The 16,652-nt window shown below is 45.5% G+C and overlaps 1 protein-coding gene across 5 annotated transcripts in view; it reads left to right on the top strand.

Moving 5' to 3' along the window:
• Positions 1-16,652, top strand: part of exoc3l1 (exocyst complex component 3-like 1) — a 37,382-nt gene that overhangs the window by 16,282 nt on the left and 4,448 nt on the right. For all 5 annotated transcript variants that reach the window (XM_019865289.1, XM_019865290.1, XM_019865291.1 and 2 more), the window contains 6 exons: positions 3,328-3,445; positions 3,602-3,727; positions 6,604-6,704; positions 9,215-9,331; positions 10,466-10,736; positions 16,294-16,449. In XM_019865289.1, the coding sequence (XP_019720848.1) occupies positions 3,328-3,445; positions 3,602-3,727; positions 6,604-6,704; positions 9,215-9,331; positions 10,466-10,736; positions 16,294-16,449 (889 nt within the window). The remainder of the gene's footprint in view (positions 1-3,327; positions 3,446-3,601; positions 3,728-6,603; positions 6,705-9,214; positions 9,332-10,465; positions 10,737-16,293; positions 16,450-16,652) is intronic.

Below are 16,652 nucleotides of genomic sequence, written 5' to 3' on the forward strand. Positions count from 1 at the left end.
ACTGCCTTTCAGAAATTAAATCTTGGTTCACACATAACTTCCTCAAACTTAACAGTGATAAAACAGAACTCCTCCTCGTCGGTACCAAATCCACCCTACACAAAATCAACAGTTTTTCTGTCACTATTGATAACTCCACTGTATCCCCCTCCATTCAGGTCAAGAGCCTGGGTGTCATCCTCGATAGCTCACTATCGTTCCACTCTCATATCAATAACATAACCCGGTCCGCGTATTTCCACCTACGCAATATCAACCGTCTCCGTCCCTCTCTCACCCCTCACTCCACTGCCATCCTTGTCCACAGTCTCGTCACCTCCCGTATTGACTATTGCAACTCACTTCTCTTCGGTGTCCACAACAAATTCCTCCATAAACTTCAATTGGTCCAGAATTCTTCGGCCCGTATCATCACTGGAACCCCTTCCTTCCATCACATCACCCCTATCCTCCAACAGCTGCACTGGCTCCCTGTCAAACTGAGGATCAACTTCAAAATACTCCTCTTCACATTCAAAGCCATCCATAACCTTGCCCCCCCCTATCTGTCGGACCTTCTTCAAATTTCTGTTTCGTCTCGCTCCCTTAGGTCCTCAGCCTCCCTCCACCTCTGTGTACCCTCTGTCCGTCTCAGCACGATGGGGTGCAGAGCTGTCAGCCGCTCTGCCCCCAAACTCTGGAACTCACTCCCACCCGACATCCGAAATATTGACTCTCTTTCTGTATTCAAAACTCATCTTAAAACCCACCTATTTAAAATTGCATATACAGTTTAAACTCATCGCTTTTATTATTTATAATTTTATCTGTGGTTTTATTGCTCTTTTGATTGTAAAGTGTCCTTGGGTATTTTGAAAGGCGCTTATAAATAAAATGTATTATTATTATTATTATTATTATTAACCGAACGTCCTTCTCCTTCTCGGTCTCCGTGCCTTCTGCTCGAGAGGCGTTCAATGACTGCCCCCGAAAACGTAAATAAACGATGACTTCAATGACACTCAGAAAAGCAAACATATAATGCGCCAAACAGAAAATCAAGAGAGGAAATCACAAAATAAATTCTAGGGGGCGGGCGGGTGAACACACAACAAAGGAACAAACTACACAAACAACTCCGAGACAGTCCAGTCTCCTGCAAAAGGAAAGATGATGTTTGGGGACTATTTCCCCCCACACCCCCCGTTCTAGTTGAGATGGTATAACCCAAGAGGCAAGGTGCCGCTTGCTACTGTTATTGCCAGCCATCATGTCTTGTGTCTTTAGTAAACAAATACATGACGGAAGTACAACAGAGCACGAAAGCAACGCATTCTCACCGTATGTAATCAACTCATGCGTAGAGAGGCTATTTCCCCCCGCAAATGAGCATTTGCTCCGGAGCAAATTGTAACGTTCACACGTACCATTTTACATCCGGAGCAAAATTTTTAAACCACCTCCCTGAGGTGGGTTAAATTTGCTCCGGAGTAAGCTGTTTTCAGGGGCTACACTGGTGTAACTTTGCACGTGTGAATGCTCTATTGGGGTAGCCCCGGCGTAGCACCGGAGCAAATGTTGCCGTGTGAACACCCCTAGAGTGTCACGTTGCGAGGTGGTGGTGGACCCCAAAAAGCAGGCAAGAGGGAGGAGCAGGGTGTACTTGACCAATTGTATTAAAACACAGAAAACTAAATCCTAAACAAAGTTCCAAGAACACAAGGAATCCAAAGTACCAAAACAAAACCATGACTGCGGCAAAACAACCAACAGGAACAGAACCATGACAGAAACAAACATGACAGTCACAAGCAAACAATGACCCGACACTGAGTGGTCGTGCCGGGAGTCCTTTTAAAGCAATAATTAGATAACGACCAACAGGTGTCCAGCTGCAGGGAGAGCCCTACAGTGCCACCTGTTGGTCACAAACAGAATCATGACACAGAGACAAGAAGGGGTTATTTGAATTGTCATTGCAAGAGTTTAGTACAGTACGTGTTGTGATGAGGCAACTTCTGTTTTTTTGCGAACCACAGTGTCTCGTGGCCAAAACTATTCACGGCCTTGAAACGCCTCAGTGTCACAGTGATATTTATTTTAAAAAAGTCAGCAAGAGAGAGGCAATGATTGACATTTTAGGCCCGACCCGAAATTCGGGGTCTAGATCTTACCTTGAGTGTGTATGCGTGCGTGCGTGTGTCTGTGCGTGTGTGTGCGCGTGCCTGTGTGTGTGTGTGTGTGTGTGTGTGTGTGTGTGCGTGTGTGTGTGTGTGTGTGTGTGTGTGTGTGTGCGTGTGTGTGTGTGTGTGTGTGTGTGTGTGTGTGCGTGTGTGTGTGTGTGTGTGTGTGTGTGTGTGTGGCTCTTTGCAGTAACACAGTAAAAAAATGGCTCTTAGTCTCTGACTGGTTGGCCACCCCTGCATTAGCGCATGTGAGAGCAATTAGGTAGTGTATCTGAGCATTAAAAAAAATAATAATCTTTCGTGCATATGTGCGGAAAATCCTGAATTATGTCACCTCACAGGCCCTTGTAGTAGAAACAGCCTTATTTGTATGCATGCAATTAAAAAGTACACTTTAGAAAAATGTCACCTGTTAAATGAAATTTAGGTTTTGAATTTCCTGAAAGCTGAGTTAATTCTGTCTTTTGTGAGTGTCACAGAAAATACACATATCTTCCGTTCATAGATGCACTGTAAACTTTTTGTCACTGGCATTGAAACACCTATTTGGCATGTGTTTCATTCCATGCAAAATCACCCCAAAAATGTAAAATATTTAACCAAGCAGATTTTGAACATATTAAAATTGGTGGGCTGTATTGCTAATTCCCCTGCTCCATCCATCCATCCATCCATCCATCCATCCATCCATCCATCCATCCATCCATCCATCCATCCATCCCATCCATTTCCTAATCCGCTCATACTTATGAGCGTTGCAGGGGGTGCTGAAACCTCTCCCAGCTGTCTTCGGGCAGTTGGCAGGGTATACCCTGAACTGGTTGCCACCCAATTGCAGGGCACACAGAGGCAAACAACCATTCGCGCTCTCAATCACACCAAGGGTCAATTGAGAGTGTTCCATTAGCCTGCCATGCATGTTTTTGGAATGTGGGTGGAAACCGGAGCACCCGGAGAAAACCTCTGCACTGTGAGGCGGACGTGTTAACCAGTTGACCACCATGCCGCCTTCCCCTGCTTCATTTGACCTAAAATATGAAATTTTGTGTTTTGCCACAACTCTCAAAAAGTACAGCAAGTTTCATTCAAATCAAAATCCACTTGGTTAAACCCACTGGGTGATTTGGTGTAAACTCAGGCTTTGACAATCTTGCTTTGGCAGCTCTGAAATGATGGGTCATCCAGAGCTGCTCTATGAAATGCAAGGAGAAGAGCTGGAACCTCTGATCTCTCCTGAGGGATTAGAGCAACTTCAGAACAAATATGTTACAAGCGTTCGGGTGAGGATATGAAATAAATTCACAAAAACAATTGTCTTATCAAATGAAATGTGAATGTTAAAATGTTCATTTGTATATACAGTGGATACCTTCCTTGTTCAATAAAATGCACGGTAGGAGCCTCTCATAGGTTTCTGGTTGTTCTTGCGACTGTAGAAGAGTGTATCTGAATGGATGCAAAAAGCTCTGCAGGTGGAGCTGCAAGACTGGCAAAGGGACCAGGAGCCAGATACAGACCACGAAGGTTTCTACCAGACCAGCCTACCAACGATCATCACTCAGGTAAGTGACTTTTACTTTGAATTGTAGCGTCAAATACAGTCCAACTACACCCCTACCAAATGTCTAATCCTCGTCATCATTTTCAACACTCACTCCGGCCAACAAAAAAAACATTCAGTTTTGTCTCATTTATCCAAAAGACATTGTCGAAGACACTTTGTGAATTTTTTTACAGTATGCATTTTGGCAAATTTCTGTTCATCATTTTCAAGTTATTTCAGTGATAATTGTGGCGATTTCTTTCTCCAACAATTATGCCTCTGCTCAAACATGGAAGAGGTTGAGTTATATGCTAGGTCTGTATCCAGCATGAGAAAAGCTTCGTTTCAGCAGCTAATTATGGGTAGTCCAACAGGATCGTGACCCTAGATGGTGACACAGTTGAAAATACTATTCTGAAGAGTCCTAATCTAAATACTATTAAGAATGTGAGGAAGGAGTTGAAACATACAAGCATGAAATCTGAGAGAGCGAGATCAATTTAATCCCGAGTGGACATTAATAGGATGTACAAGTCTCCTTTACAGTTAACACAAGTACTTTATTGTGATTGCTTCGAAAGGTTGTGCAACAAAACATTACATTACAGCTAAACCCCCAACCAGGCCCCCTACCCACCGACGAAATTATTTCAGGTCATGAAAGCGGAGTGAATGACTTTTCTGGTGTGAATACGCCCTAAGAATAGTCATTCAGTCCGCTTGTTTGGTCCAGACCAAAAGCAGACCTTTTTTTTTTTTTTTTTTTTTTTTTTTTGGTGCGGTTCGTATTCACACTGTACTTTTTACAAAAATATTATATAAACGATCTGATCTATTCTGTGACAATCAGAGCTCCCATTTGACAGAAATGATGAGGGCAGCACGCAGACACAAACCAGGAAATGGAGGAAAACATGGAATTCTTACGTGCTGCCTTCTTGCTCTATACATTTGTGCAGCTATTAGAGTTGCAAAATCATTTTGAGTGTCAAAAGCAGCTCATTTAACGTAGGTTTCGCAATGCTAGGTTTCTAGATTTTGAAACAGAGCAAGCGGATATTTACACAGAGGAGTCCGTTCAGATACAAAGTAGAAGGCTGGCAGCGGTGTGGCTAAACAAAAGACGAAGGGTCAGGTGTGATCAGAGGCGGACCTATCTTGATTATCCTGGCGCACTATCCCTTGAGCGACACCCCCCTTTCGTGAGTTAATCATTTGAATCAGGTGTGTTGGAGCAGGGAGACATCTAACATCCAGCATACGGGCCGTCGAGGACCAGAATTGCCATCCATGGCCGATAGCCTTCTGTCACTCACACCACTTTTGCCAGTTTCTCCTCTTCTTCTTTTTGTAAACTGGGCACCTGATGACTTTTTGGGTCTTTTACTTTGCCCGATAGTATTCCTTTAAGTATTGACATCATAACTTGACGGTCACGACGTTTCACATTCCTACCACCATCCGTTCAGGACGTACTTTCATATGAAGGGACAATTAATAGGCCCCTCGCAGCTGAAGCCAGAGCACGGCCATCTTAAGTTGTTACTTTCACGAACAATTTCTGTCATGTTTTTGATGAAAATACTGTTATCAGTGCATTTTTACGCTAGGATCCGTGTATAGAAAAATGAGAGTCTCTCAACTGTTTGCATTGACCAGTCAGAATATATTAGCTCAGTATCATGACTTGTGACTGAGAGATCTTAGGTTTACATTTTGCAGCAAATGTCCTGATGGGCTCTGCTTTCATTTCACTGATGATGGTTCTGACAGCATGATGCAGACGAATCTTTGAGTAGCACTCAGAGATATAACTTGTAAGTGAAAATTTGAAATCGTGTTCTGAAACGTGCATCGAACTTTTCTCCCATATGTATTGGTACAACGGTATGCCACATACGGTGGCATTTTCACCGTGGAGACAGGAAATGGTGGCCTGGTAGTCGAGTAACTAGTGCTTCGACCTCACAGTGCAGAGGTGCAGGGTTCGATTCCGGCTACGGACTCCCTGTGTGGAGTTTACATGTTTTCCCCGTGCCTGTGTGGGTTTTCTCTGGGCACTCCGGTCTCCTCCCACATTCCATAAAAAAAAAAAAGTAACAAACAAGATTAATGGAACACGCTAAATCAGGGTCTCCAACGTGGTGCCCGCGACCACACCAGTAGCCCGCCAGTGCTCGGATTGTGATTTGCTAGTAGAAATTATGATTTAAAAATGCAAACACTGGCAGTATTGTGAGACATCTTTAAGATGATCACAGCCTGAAAATTAAAATCAGTATGAAAAATAACACATTCTAATACTATTAAATGTAATTTGTACAAATGTTATTTCAGATGTGTATCAATTTGGTAGCCCTTCACACAATCAATACAAATGAAGTACCTCTCACTCTCAAGAAGGTTGGTGACCCCACTGCTCTAAATTGTCCCTAGGTGTGAGCGTGAGTGCGAATGGTTGTTCGTCTGTGTGTGCCCTGCGATTGGCTGGCAACTGGTTCAACGTGTCCCCCCGCCTACTGCCCGAAGACGGCTGGGAGATGCTCCAGCACCGTCCGTGACCCTTGTGAGGATAAAGCGGATCGGAAAATGGATGGATGGATGAGACAGAAAATAATGTGAAAATGTCACAGTGAAAGCAATGTACAAAGTATTCAAGTTAGACAGGCTTAGCGAGTGGCAACATAAGATGGCTGCCGGTGGCTTCACTTCTCTAGATAGTGTTTAATCGGCATTCTTTTGGGGGGTGTGGGGGGCGGTTCTCATTTTTCACCAAACCCAATCAAATACGTGTAGGCATATGTGTCCACATTAATTATTTGGAAGCCATTTGTGTTGTGTGGCTGACGGGAGTGGTGTGATGGGTCAGTGAATTATATTTGTCTTCAATGATAGATGTTGGAGGAAAATGCCCGTGTGGCCCTATTGATTGGCGAACCCCTCAGAGACCAAACAATCCAAATGGGTCTGTATGAGGTGGAAAACCTTCTCAACAGGTTTGTTTTTGTTGTGTTCATGGCTGCATTTCCTATCCAAATACCATGCAAATATTTGTTTTTATTCTCAGCTGTGGAAAATGTAAAAGTACCGAAACAGGAAGGCCAATTCCTTTATTTTTTCTGTAGTAAGCATTACATTTGGGTGATCATTAAAAGATGATCATGAGACAAGTCAAGAGTTCAGCTGTCATTCCCTAACATTTACGTTTTGATCTGATATATAACTGAGAAGTGTTTCCCAACCTTTGAGCAAAGGTATCCATTTTACAGATAAGGGCACATTTCCAAATGTCAGAAATGTCAGAAAATGTATGAAATAATAATACTCTCTTTTCAAATTCTTCATGAATCTACATACTCTGTGTGACATCTGGGCCTTTTTATTTGAACACAGTTTATATACAGTACTCGCAGGAAGGACCTTCTGCCATCTAATGAAAGACTACTTATTTTTTCTCCCTCTCACTATACACCACTAGAATTGATAGATGGAAAAAAGACATATCTATAATTCATTATTTTCTGACAAAGTAAGTGAAATTTGATACATTCCCAAAGTCTGCCACCACCCTCTCGGAATCACTGCCCTGGATGACAGTATTATTTGTCATTGAACACCAAATTTTTGGGTGAGCTAAAGTATTAGATCAGATTCTGAAAGAAAATTAAGTAGTTGTTCTAACAAACCCATTGGGTGTACTCATTTAAGTTGAGCATTGTAAAATTTGAACATGTAATTACCCAAACTGATAGATAACCAGTTTTGAATAGGTCCAGCTTCATGTCTCGCGTTTCCTGTTTTCAAAATTAAAAAGATTATTGTATACAGGGTATCCACATTTGGGGTTGTGCAGTCTAGCCCATCTGCCTTTGGGCAAGAGGGAGGTACACTGTGGACTGGTCTCCAGTCAATCACAGGGACCGTATGGACAAACATTCACACTCACATTCACACCTTAATGTAATGTATGTGAACTGGAGTCCCCAGAGAAAACACAGAAAGATAGGAGCCGAGATTCACATCCCAACCATCAGAAGTGTGCGGCAGATATGCAAAATACTTCACCATGCTCCCTTTTCCACAATGTCCCCTTTAAATCTAAGAAATGTGTGTGTGTGTGTGTGTGTGTGTGTGTGTGTGTGTGTGTGTGTGTGTGTGTGTGTGTGTGTGTGTGTGTGTGCGTGTGTGTGATACAGACAAGTTAAGTAAAATTTATTTGTGTATTCCTTAAAAAAGTCTCAAAGGGCTTCCCAATCCCACAGTTGACAAGGATTAGTGACATTCCCTGATGTAACCCCGCTCAACTTGGCAGAAAAAAAAAATTGTGATGGGACCACAGATGGAGAGGTATCGTTTAAGTATAACCACGCTGCAATGGGAGCTGAGTGGGCAACAATATGGTGGTTTAGCAAGAACAATGTTAACTATAACAGCATCCATAAACTAGCCATCATTCTGAAAGACACTTCTCACTACTTCAAATAATGGAAAAAAAATATATACTGCCAAAAGCACTTGCAAAAGATGCAAAATCACTTGTCACAAAAGGACAAGGAAAAACAATTATGAGAAAAACAAAAACAAACCGAGGATAATGTTACAAACAAGATCAAAGCGAAATTAGAACAAAACAAGCAAATACAAGATTAGGATGAGTGGGGCGAGAACATGAAAGGTCTAAAAAACAAGCACTTGGACAAGAGTTGTGAGCAAGGCGTATTATCCGACAACGTGGGATGGCATGGCACAGTGGTAGAGTGGTAGAGTCGTTGTTTCCCCACCCAGAGGTTGGTCGTACGATCCCCGGCCATTGCGACCATGTTGAAGTGTCCTGAAGCAAGATGCTGAACTCATGACAGCTGCAGTGTTGGAGGGAACGCCCTCCACTCCAGCTGGAGCAGAAAACAAAACAGAAACAGATCAAGACATGACATGTAGTTAATACCAGTTTATAACAATAATTGACCCACTTTAGGTACATGTAAACATCAATGGCCTTTGCCCAATCATCAGATACAAATTCACAAATGTGCCCTGCCACAATGCACCAGTTTTAAACCAAGCGCAGTCTATTTTGTGTCACCAAATTTTTGGGTGTGAAGGCAGTGCACCAGTTCCGTCCAGCGGAAAGTCCAGGGGGGGTGCAACGCGGTTCCAAAAACTAGACCTAGGTGAGTCTGTTTTTACGCCAAGTGCATGGGTACCTGTCTCCAAAAATTGGGCCCTCAATCTTATTTACAGCGCAATAAGACATTGAGCAACAAACCACACCTCTCAGTCCCATGCTGGTTCACATAAACAATTGGTGGTTCAAACATAAGTTGTGTATCTGAAATGTATGTGATTACATGTAAATAAAAGCTGAAATGTTTATATCTTGTCTCTTCATCATCTTTTGATGTTAAACCCAAGTGCCAAATCCAGATGAAAAAAAAAATAGTGACCTCATTGTCTCAATATTTAGGATTGACTCTGTGTCCTATTAATTAAAATAATTGATTCGTAGATTTCGAGAAGCTCTGATGGATTTTTGGAAAGAGCGTCACAGTGATCCATTAAACAGCAAAACCAAGTTCTACCTCCACTATCTGCTCGCCTCCATTAGCAACTGCATCATTCTCAAGTAAGAACACGTCAGCATGCTCATGTTGAATCTCAAATTTTTGGGGGAGGGAATTAGAACTTTGAAAAATGGAAACTTTGAAGTCATGCTTAGAGTTCTTCATTTGCCTTGTTTAGAAATACAATACCAATGATCCATCATGTAGTTGAACACAAACCAATCAAACTGCGAACAAGAGTGAAAGCAAAAATGTGCTGTATTTCATTGTTTTCCCCCAACTGTGGAAAGCTACTTACAGTATTGGTTAAAGGGAGATTGATGAAAGATATGAATGGATGGAGGGTGTCATTTGATATTCTGGATGACATATGCACACACGCATGCCATAATGAGCAACAGCCACAAAAACCCCTTGCATGAACGAAACAAAAAAATCAAGTAGCTACAGGAGTTTGAGTTTGTGAAAAAGAATTCCCTGTCTACCTTAGTAGAGACCTGATGCAGAGGCATGGGACACACTTTTGCAGCGCCTTAAGTGCAGAAACTATCGTATGGACATGTACCGTGTCTCCTGGCGCTCCAGATTCCCATTCTTTGCCAGTGCCATCGGTGAATTGCAGATGAAACAAACTTTAAATGAGAATAATTTTTAAAAAGATATATCGAAACAGCTTTCATTACAAGCTGCAATTGCAGACTTCTGACTGCAAACAGCTTCCGGTGTTGCAGATCATGCGCCCCATCAATTTGGGATTGAAAGGGGCGTACAATGGACAGGATTAAGGCATGGGAAATCGGGCGGAGGATGTGGCGTCAGTTTGATTCCAATACTGATAAAGTTCTTCATCTCGTCAGTGAAATCTCGGATAGTCCTTCAAAGACATTGAGTTTTGTGTTGGGGTTTGAGTGAAATCCAAGGACTGAGTCACATTTAATGGTGAAAAAAGTTTTGAAATGATTTATCTTGGTTTGCTGTTGTTTATTTATATCACAGAACCCTGGCATTTAAACAGACAAAAAATGCCCTCCCCCTTTTAATGTTACTCAATACATGACAGATGTAAAATTCTGGGAATTCTGTACATTGTCATTACTCTAGTCGTGTTACTTTAGTAATTACTCGGGAGTTTCATCGCAGGCTTATGGAAAATGTGTCATTCTATAATTTTTTTCTCTCTTTAATATTTGACACAGAAAGTCTACAGAGAGCCTACAGCAACAACAGTCATCCTGCAAAATAGGACTGTTCTCACGGGCTCCTCCCAACCCACTGGCAGGTCTGGATCGAGTAGTACGGAGGGCTTGTCGCATAGTAATGGATCAGCTGCTGTTGAACCTAAAGCCATTCCTCACTGGCCTACTGACACGGCCCTGGCTAGTCCAGGGAGAGCCCACTCCTAAACTCTGCCACATCCTGCAGTATCATCTGGACCTGTACAGCCATGTTCAACCGCCGTGCCGACAGGTCTTAGCAGCAATTGCTCTACTGGCACCACACTTAGCTAACTTGGCTGAGGGAAGTCATTTCACTGACGTATAAAAGCTTTGTCAAGTTAGAATAGCATGAATTTGAACACACAAAAAATCATTGCTGTTGTCATCACTACTAGTCTTCCATCCATCCATCCATCCATTCTCCACCGCTTATCCGGGGTCGGGTCGCGGGGGCAGCAGCTTTAGGAGGGAAGCCCAGACTTCCCTCTCCCCAGCCACTTCTTCAAGCTCTTCCTGGCGGATCCCGAGGCGTTCCCATGCCAGCTGGGAGACATAGTCTCTCCAGCGTGTCCTGGGTCGTCCTCGGGGTCTCCTGCCAGTGGGACATGCCCGAAACACCTCACCAGGGAGGCGTCCAGGAGGCATCCTAATTAGATGCCCGAGCCACCTCATCTGGCTCCTCTCGATGTGGAGGAGAAGCGGCTCTACTCTGAGCCCCTCCCGGATAACCGAGCTTCTCACCTTATCTCTAAGGGAGAGCCCGGATACCCTGTGGAGAAAACTCATTTGGGCCGCTTGTATCCGGGATCTCGTTCTTTCGGTCACGACCCATAGCTCGTGACCATAGATGATGGTTGTGACGTCGATCGACCGGTAAATTGAGAGCTTTGCCCTTTCGCTCAGCTCCTTCTTCACCACGACAGACCGATACAACGTCCGCATTACAGCAGACGCTGCACCGATCCGTCTGTCGATCTCTCGCTCCCTCCTGCCCTCATTCGTGAACAAGACCCCAAGATACTTAAACTCCTCCACTTGGGGCAAGATCTCCTCCCCGACCCGGAGAGGGCACTCCACCCTTTTCCGACTGAGGACCATGGTTTCAGATTTGGAGGTGCTGATCCTCATCCCAACCGCTTCACACTCGGCTGCGAAACGCTCCAGTGAGAGTTGGAGAGCCCTGCTTGAAGGAGCCAACAGTACCACATCATCTGCAAAAAGCAGAGATGCAATACTGAGGCCACCAAAATGGACCCCCTCAACGCTTCGGCTGCGCCTATAAATTCTGTCCATAAAGGTGATGAACAGAATCGGCGACAAAGGGCAGCCTTGGTGGAGTCCAACCCCCACTGGAAACGATTCTGACTTACTGCAGGCAATGCGGACCAAACTCTGACATCTGCAGTATAGGGACCGAACAGCCCGTATCAGAGGGCTCGGTACCCCATACCCCCGAAGCACCCCCCACAGAACTCCCCGAGGGACACGGTCAAACGCCTTCTCCAAGTCCACAAAACACATGAACACTGGTTGGGCGAGTTCCGACATACCCTCGAGGACCCTGCTAAGGGTGTAGAGCTGGTCCACAGTTCCACGGCCGGGATGGAAACCACACTGCTCCTCCTCAATCTGAGGCTTGACTTCCTGACGGACCCTCCTCTCCAGCACCCCTGAAGAGACCTTACCAGGGAGGCTGAGGAGTGTGATCCCTCTGTAGTTGGAACACACCCTCCGGTCCCCCTTTTTAAAAAGAGGGACCACCACCCAGGTCTGCCAATCCAGAGGCACTCTCCCCGATGACCACGCGATGCTGCAGAGGCGTGTCAACCAGGACAGCCCACAGCATCCAGAGCCTTGAGGAACTCCGGGTGGATCTCATCCACCCCCAGGGCCTTGCCACCGAGGAGCTTTTTAACCACATTGGTGACTTCAACCACAGAGATAGGAGAGCCCACCTCAGGGTCCCCAGACTCCGCTTCCTCCAAGGAAGGCGTGTTGGTGGAGTTGAGGAGGTCTTCGAAGTATTGTGCCCACCGATTCACAACGTCCCGAGTCGAAGTCAGCAGCGCTCCATCCCCACTGTACACAGTGTTAGTGGTGCACTGCTTCCCCCTCCTGAGACGTTGGATGGTGGACCAGAATTTCCTCGAAGCCGTCCAGAAGTCGGCTTTCATGGCCTCACTGAACTCTTCCCATGCCCAGGTTTTTGCCTCGGCGACCACCGAAGCTGCGTTTCGCTTAGCCAGTCGATACCCGTCAGTTGCCTCTGGGGCCCCACAGGCCATAAAGGCCCGATAGGACTCCTTCTTCAGCTTGACGGCATCCCTTACTGCTGGTGTCCACCTGCGAGTACGGGGGTTGCCGCCACGACAGCCACCAACCACCTTACGGCCACAACTCAGATTGGCAGACTCAACAATAGAGGCGCGGAACATGGTCCATTCGGACTCAATGTCCCCCGCATCCCCCGGGACATGGGAAAATCTCTGCCGGAGGTGGGAGTTGAAACTCTTTCTGACAGGGGATTCCGCCAGACGCTCCCAACAAACCCTCACAATATGTTTGGGTCTGCCAGGACGGACCGGCGTGCGGCATCTTCCCCCACCATCGGAGCCTACTCACCACCAGGTGGTGATCAGTTGACAGCTGCGCCCCTCTCTTCACCCGAGTGTCCAAAAGATGCGGCCGCAAATCCAATGATACGACCACAAAGTCAATCATCGAACTGCGGCCTAGTGTGTCCTGGTGCACATGTGGACACCCTTATGTTTGAACAAGGTGTTCGTTATGGACAATCCGTGACGAGCACAGAAGTCCAATAACAGAACACCACTCGAGTTCTGATCAGGGGGGCCGTTCCTCCCAATCACGCCCTTCCAGGTCTCACTGTCATTGCCCACGTGAGCATTGAAGTCCCCCAGCAGAACAAGGGAGTCCCCAGCGGAATACTCTCCGGCACACCCTCCAAGGACTCCAAAAAGGGTGGGTACGCTAAGTTGCTGTTGGTTGCATGTGCACAAACAACAGTCAGGACCCGTCCCCCCACCCGTAGGCAGAGGGAAGCAACCCTCTCGTCTACCGGTGAGAACCCCAATGTACAGGCACTGAGCCGGGGGGCAATGAGTATGCCCACACCTGCTCTGCGCCTCTCACCGTGAGCAACTCCAGAGTGGAAGAGAGTCCAACCCCTCTCGAGAGAACTGTGTGTGGAGGCAAGTCTGACTATATCCAGTCGGAACTTCTCACTTCTCGACCTCGCACACCAGCTCGGGCTCCTTCCCTGCAAGAGAGGTGACATTCCACGTCCCTAGACCTAGCTTCTGCAGCCGAGGATCGGACCGCCAGGGTCCCCGCCTTTGGCTGCTGCCCAGCTCACATTGCACCCGACCCCTTTGGCCCCTCCCATGGGTGGTGAGCCCATGAGAAGCGGGACCCACGTTGCCTCTTCAGGCTGAGCCCAGCCGGGCCCCATGGGTGTAGGCCCGGCCACCAGGCGCTCGCCAACGAGCCCCACCTCCGCGTCCGGGCAAGGGAAACTTAGATCCATTCATTGTAATCATCATCAGGGGTCTTTTAGCCGTGCTTTGTCTGGCCCCTCACCTAGAACCTGTTTGCCATGGGTGACCCTGCCAGGGGCATAAAGCCCCAGACAACTTAGCTCCTCGGATCATTGGGACACACAAACCCCTCCACCACGGTAAGGTGACGACTCACGGAGGGGATTACTAGTCTTCATTTTTTTAAATTCATCTTACTCTACCGAACCTAATTAATTTTTAAAATAATACATTTTATTGGGCGGCCCGGTGGTCGATTGGTTAGCGCGTCGACCTCACAGTGCAGAGGTACCGGGTTTGATTCCAGCTCCGGCCTTCCTGTGTGGAGTGTGCATGTTCTCCCCGTGCCTGCGTGGCTTTTCTCCGGGCACTCCAGTTTCCTCCCACATTCCACAAACACGCATGACAGGCTGATTAAACACTCAAAATTGTCCCGAGGTTTGAGTGTGAGCGCTGATGGTTGTTCGTCTATGTGTACTCTGCGACTGGCTGGCAGGTGGTTCAGGAGGGCGTCGCCCGCCTACTGCCCAAAGACAGCTGCGACACCCTTGTGAGGGCAAGCGGATCAGAAAATGGACAGATGGATGGATGGTGTAAAGCTAAGACTGTTTAGGGAACTGTATGAACCAACATACATAATGTCTAATAATTTAAAACAGAATGTACCGGTATATATTATTTGATATAAATTGGTTATAGTAGTGAGGCAATAATAAATGACATTTTCAATGTTGAAGCATAACTTAGGAATCAACCTTGAAATGCCAGGATTTTTCAATGTTTTTTTTTCCCTTCTATCTATTTTCTAACTCTTATATGGTGTCAGGTTACATGGGCAGAAACCTAAGCAGAAAAGCCCCAAATTCCCTCTCCTCATCCACTTCGTGCAGCTTTACTGTGGGAATCCCGAGACATCTCCAAGCCAGCCAAGACAATAAGCAAGCCATAGTTTCACCAGCCCCACAATATTAGTGAGGCCTCAATTAGGCGTCTTAAATAAATGCGCAAACCACCTCATTTGGCTTGTCACGTTGAGGAGGAGCAGCAGCTCTACTTTGAGACCCTCCAGTAGCCTTACACCCATCACTAAGGGAGAATCCGGACACCCTGCAAAGAAACTTTATTTTGGACTAGGGCTGGTCATTAACCCTTTCATGCGACCTGTAACCTGCTAACATGATAAGCTGTCAGCTGTAGTAACCGCTGCCTCTGAAAGGATTACGGCAAAAAAAATATACTTTTTTTTCGTATCATCCGATCTCCATTATCATCACAATTTCTTTCTATTTTTTAAAATAGTGGAGAGCTTACCTCAGATTCCCCAAACTCCTCATAGGCTTCTTGATTGGAAGTCGTATTGGTGGAATTGTGGCTCACCAATTTACAATGTCCCAGGATGAGGTCAGCACTGCCCCATCCCCATGATCCACAGTTTGAATCATGCACTGCCTCCTTAGATGCCAGGTAGTGGATGATGGCTGCTTCCAGAGTCCCGCAGGCCAAATGGGCCCGATCGGGATACTTCTTCTGCTTTACGGCATCCCTAACTGTCGCTCTCCACCAATGTGTTTGGTGACCCGCACTGACCACCTCATGGTGGAGAGCTGACATTCCACATCCCGAGAGCCAGCTTCTGTAACCAGTCAGAGTCAGCTCTTTACGCACCAGACTCTCCTGGCCCCTACCCACAAGTAATGAGCCATTGAAAAGGTGACTTATGTTACCTCACCATCAACCCCCACCTCCAGGCCTGGCTCCAGAGGGGGGCCCCATTGACACTAATTGAGGGACAACATAAGATAAGATAAGAAAACCTTTATTGTCTCACAAATGTGCAATGTACAGCAGCAAAGTTTGGAGGGAAGAAAGTAGAAAAAGTAGAAAACAATTATTTGCATGCACAAAATTAAAAAAAAAAAAAATCCATTTATTGCCATCATCATAAGGGATTTCTGAGCTTTCCTTTCCAATGTTGTCTATTTCATATTCACACAGTCATTGCATGAGTTACCAAAAATGTCTAAAAACTATCTTGTCTAAAATTTAAAAACAAAAGTCTTTTGCAACCCACAAACTTATGGCAACATGGTTATCCCAAACATGAATATATAAGTCTGTTTTTCTGAACCTGCCCACCAAATTTGCAGATTAAGAGAAAGATGACGCTTAAGTGTGTGCCCCATTCACTGATTGCATCCCTAATGAATGTATAATGCATCGAGTTAATGATCTTGCTCTGTGTATGTACAGCGGCTGCAGGAGGAGGCCCAGTGGTTGATGGTGGTGGAGTATGTCAGAGCACTGATGCAGAAGAGGCTGATATGTCGCAGCGCTGAGGAAAGGAGGAAATTCACTCAGCAGATGGTCAAGGATGACCAACAATTTAGAGAAATTTTCCATGGTTTGGTCAGTTAAATCATCATTTTACTGTTATTAATGTTGCAGCAATTTTCATGTTTTTCCTTATTGACAAATTGACATAAGTAGTCGAATTTGATGCACAGCCAGCTATTCTAAAAAATCAATTTCAGTGAGAGTTAGATGTGTTAAAAAAATATATACACACACATATATATATATATATATATATATATATACACACACACACA

The sequence above is a fragment of the Hippocampus comes genome, unplaced genomic scaffold (genome assembly GCF_001891065.2).
Source record: "Hippocampus comes isolate QL1 unplaced genomic scaffold, H_comes_QL1_v1.1 scaffold180, whole genome shotgun sequence".
In the NCBI taxonomy this organism is placed as follows: Eukaryota; Metazoa; Chordata; class Actinopteri; order Syngnathiformes; family Syngnathidae; genus Hippocampus; species Hippocampus comes.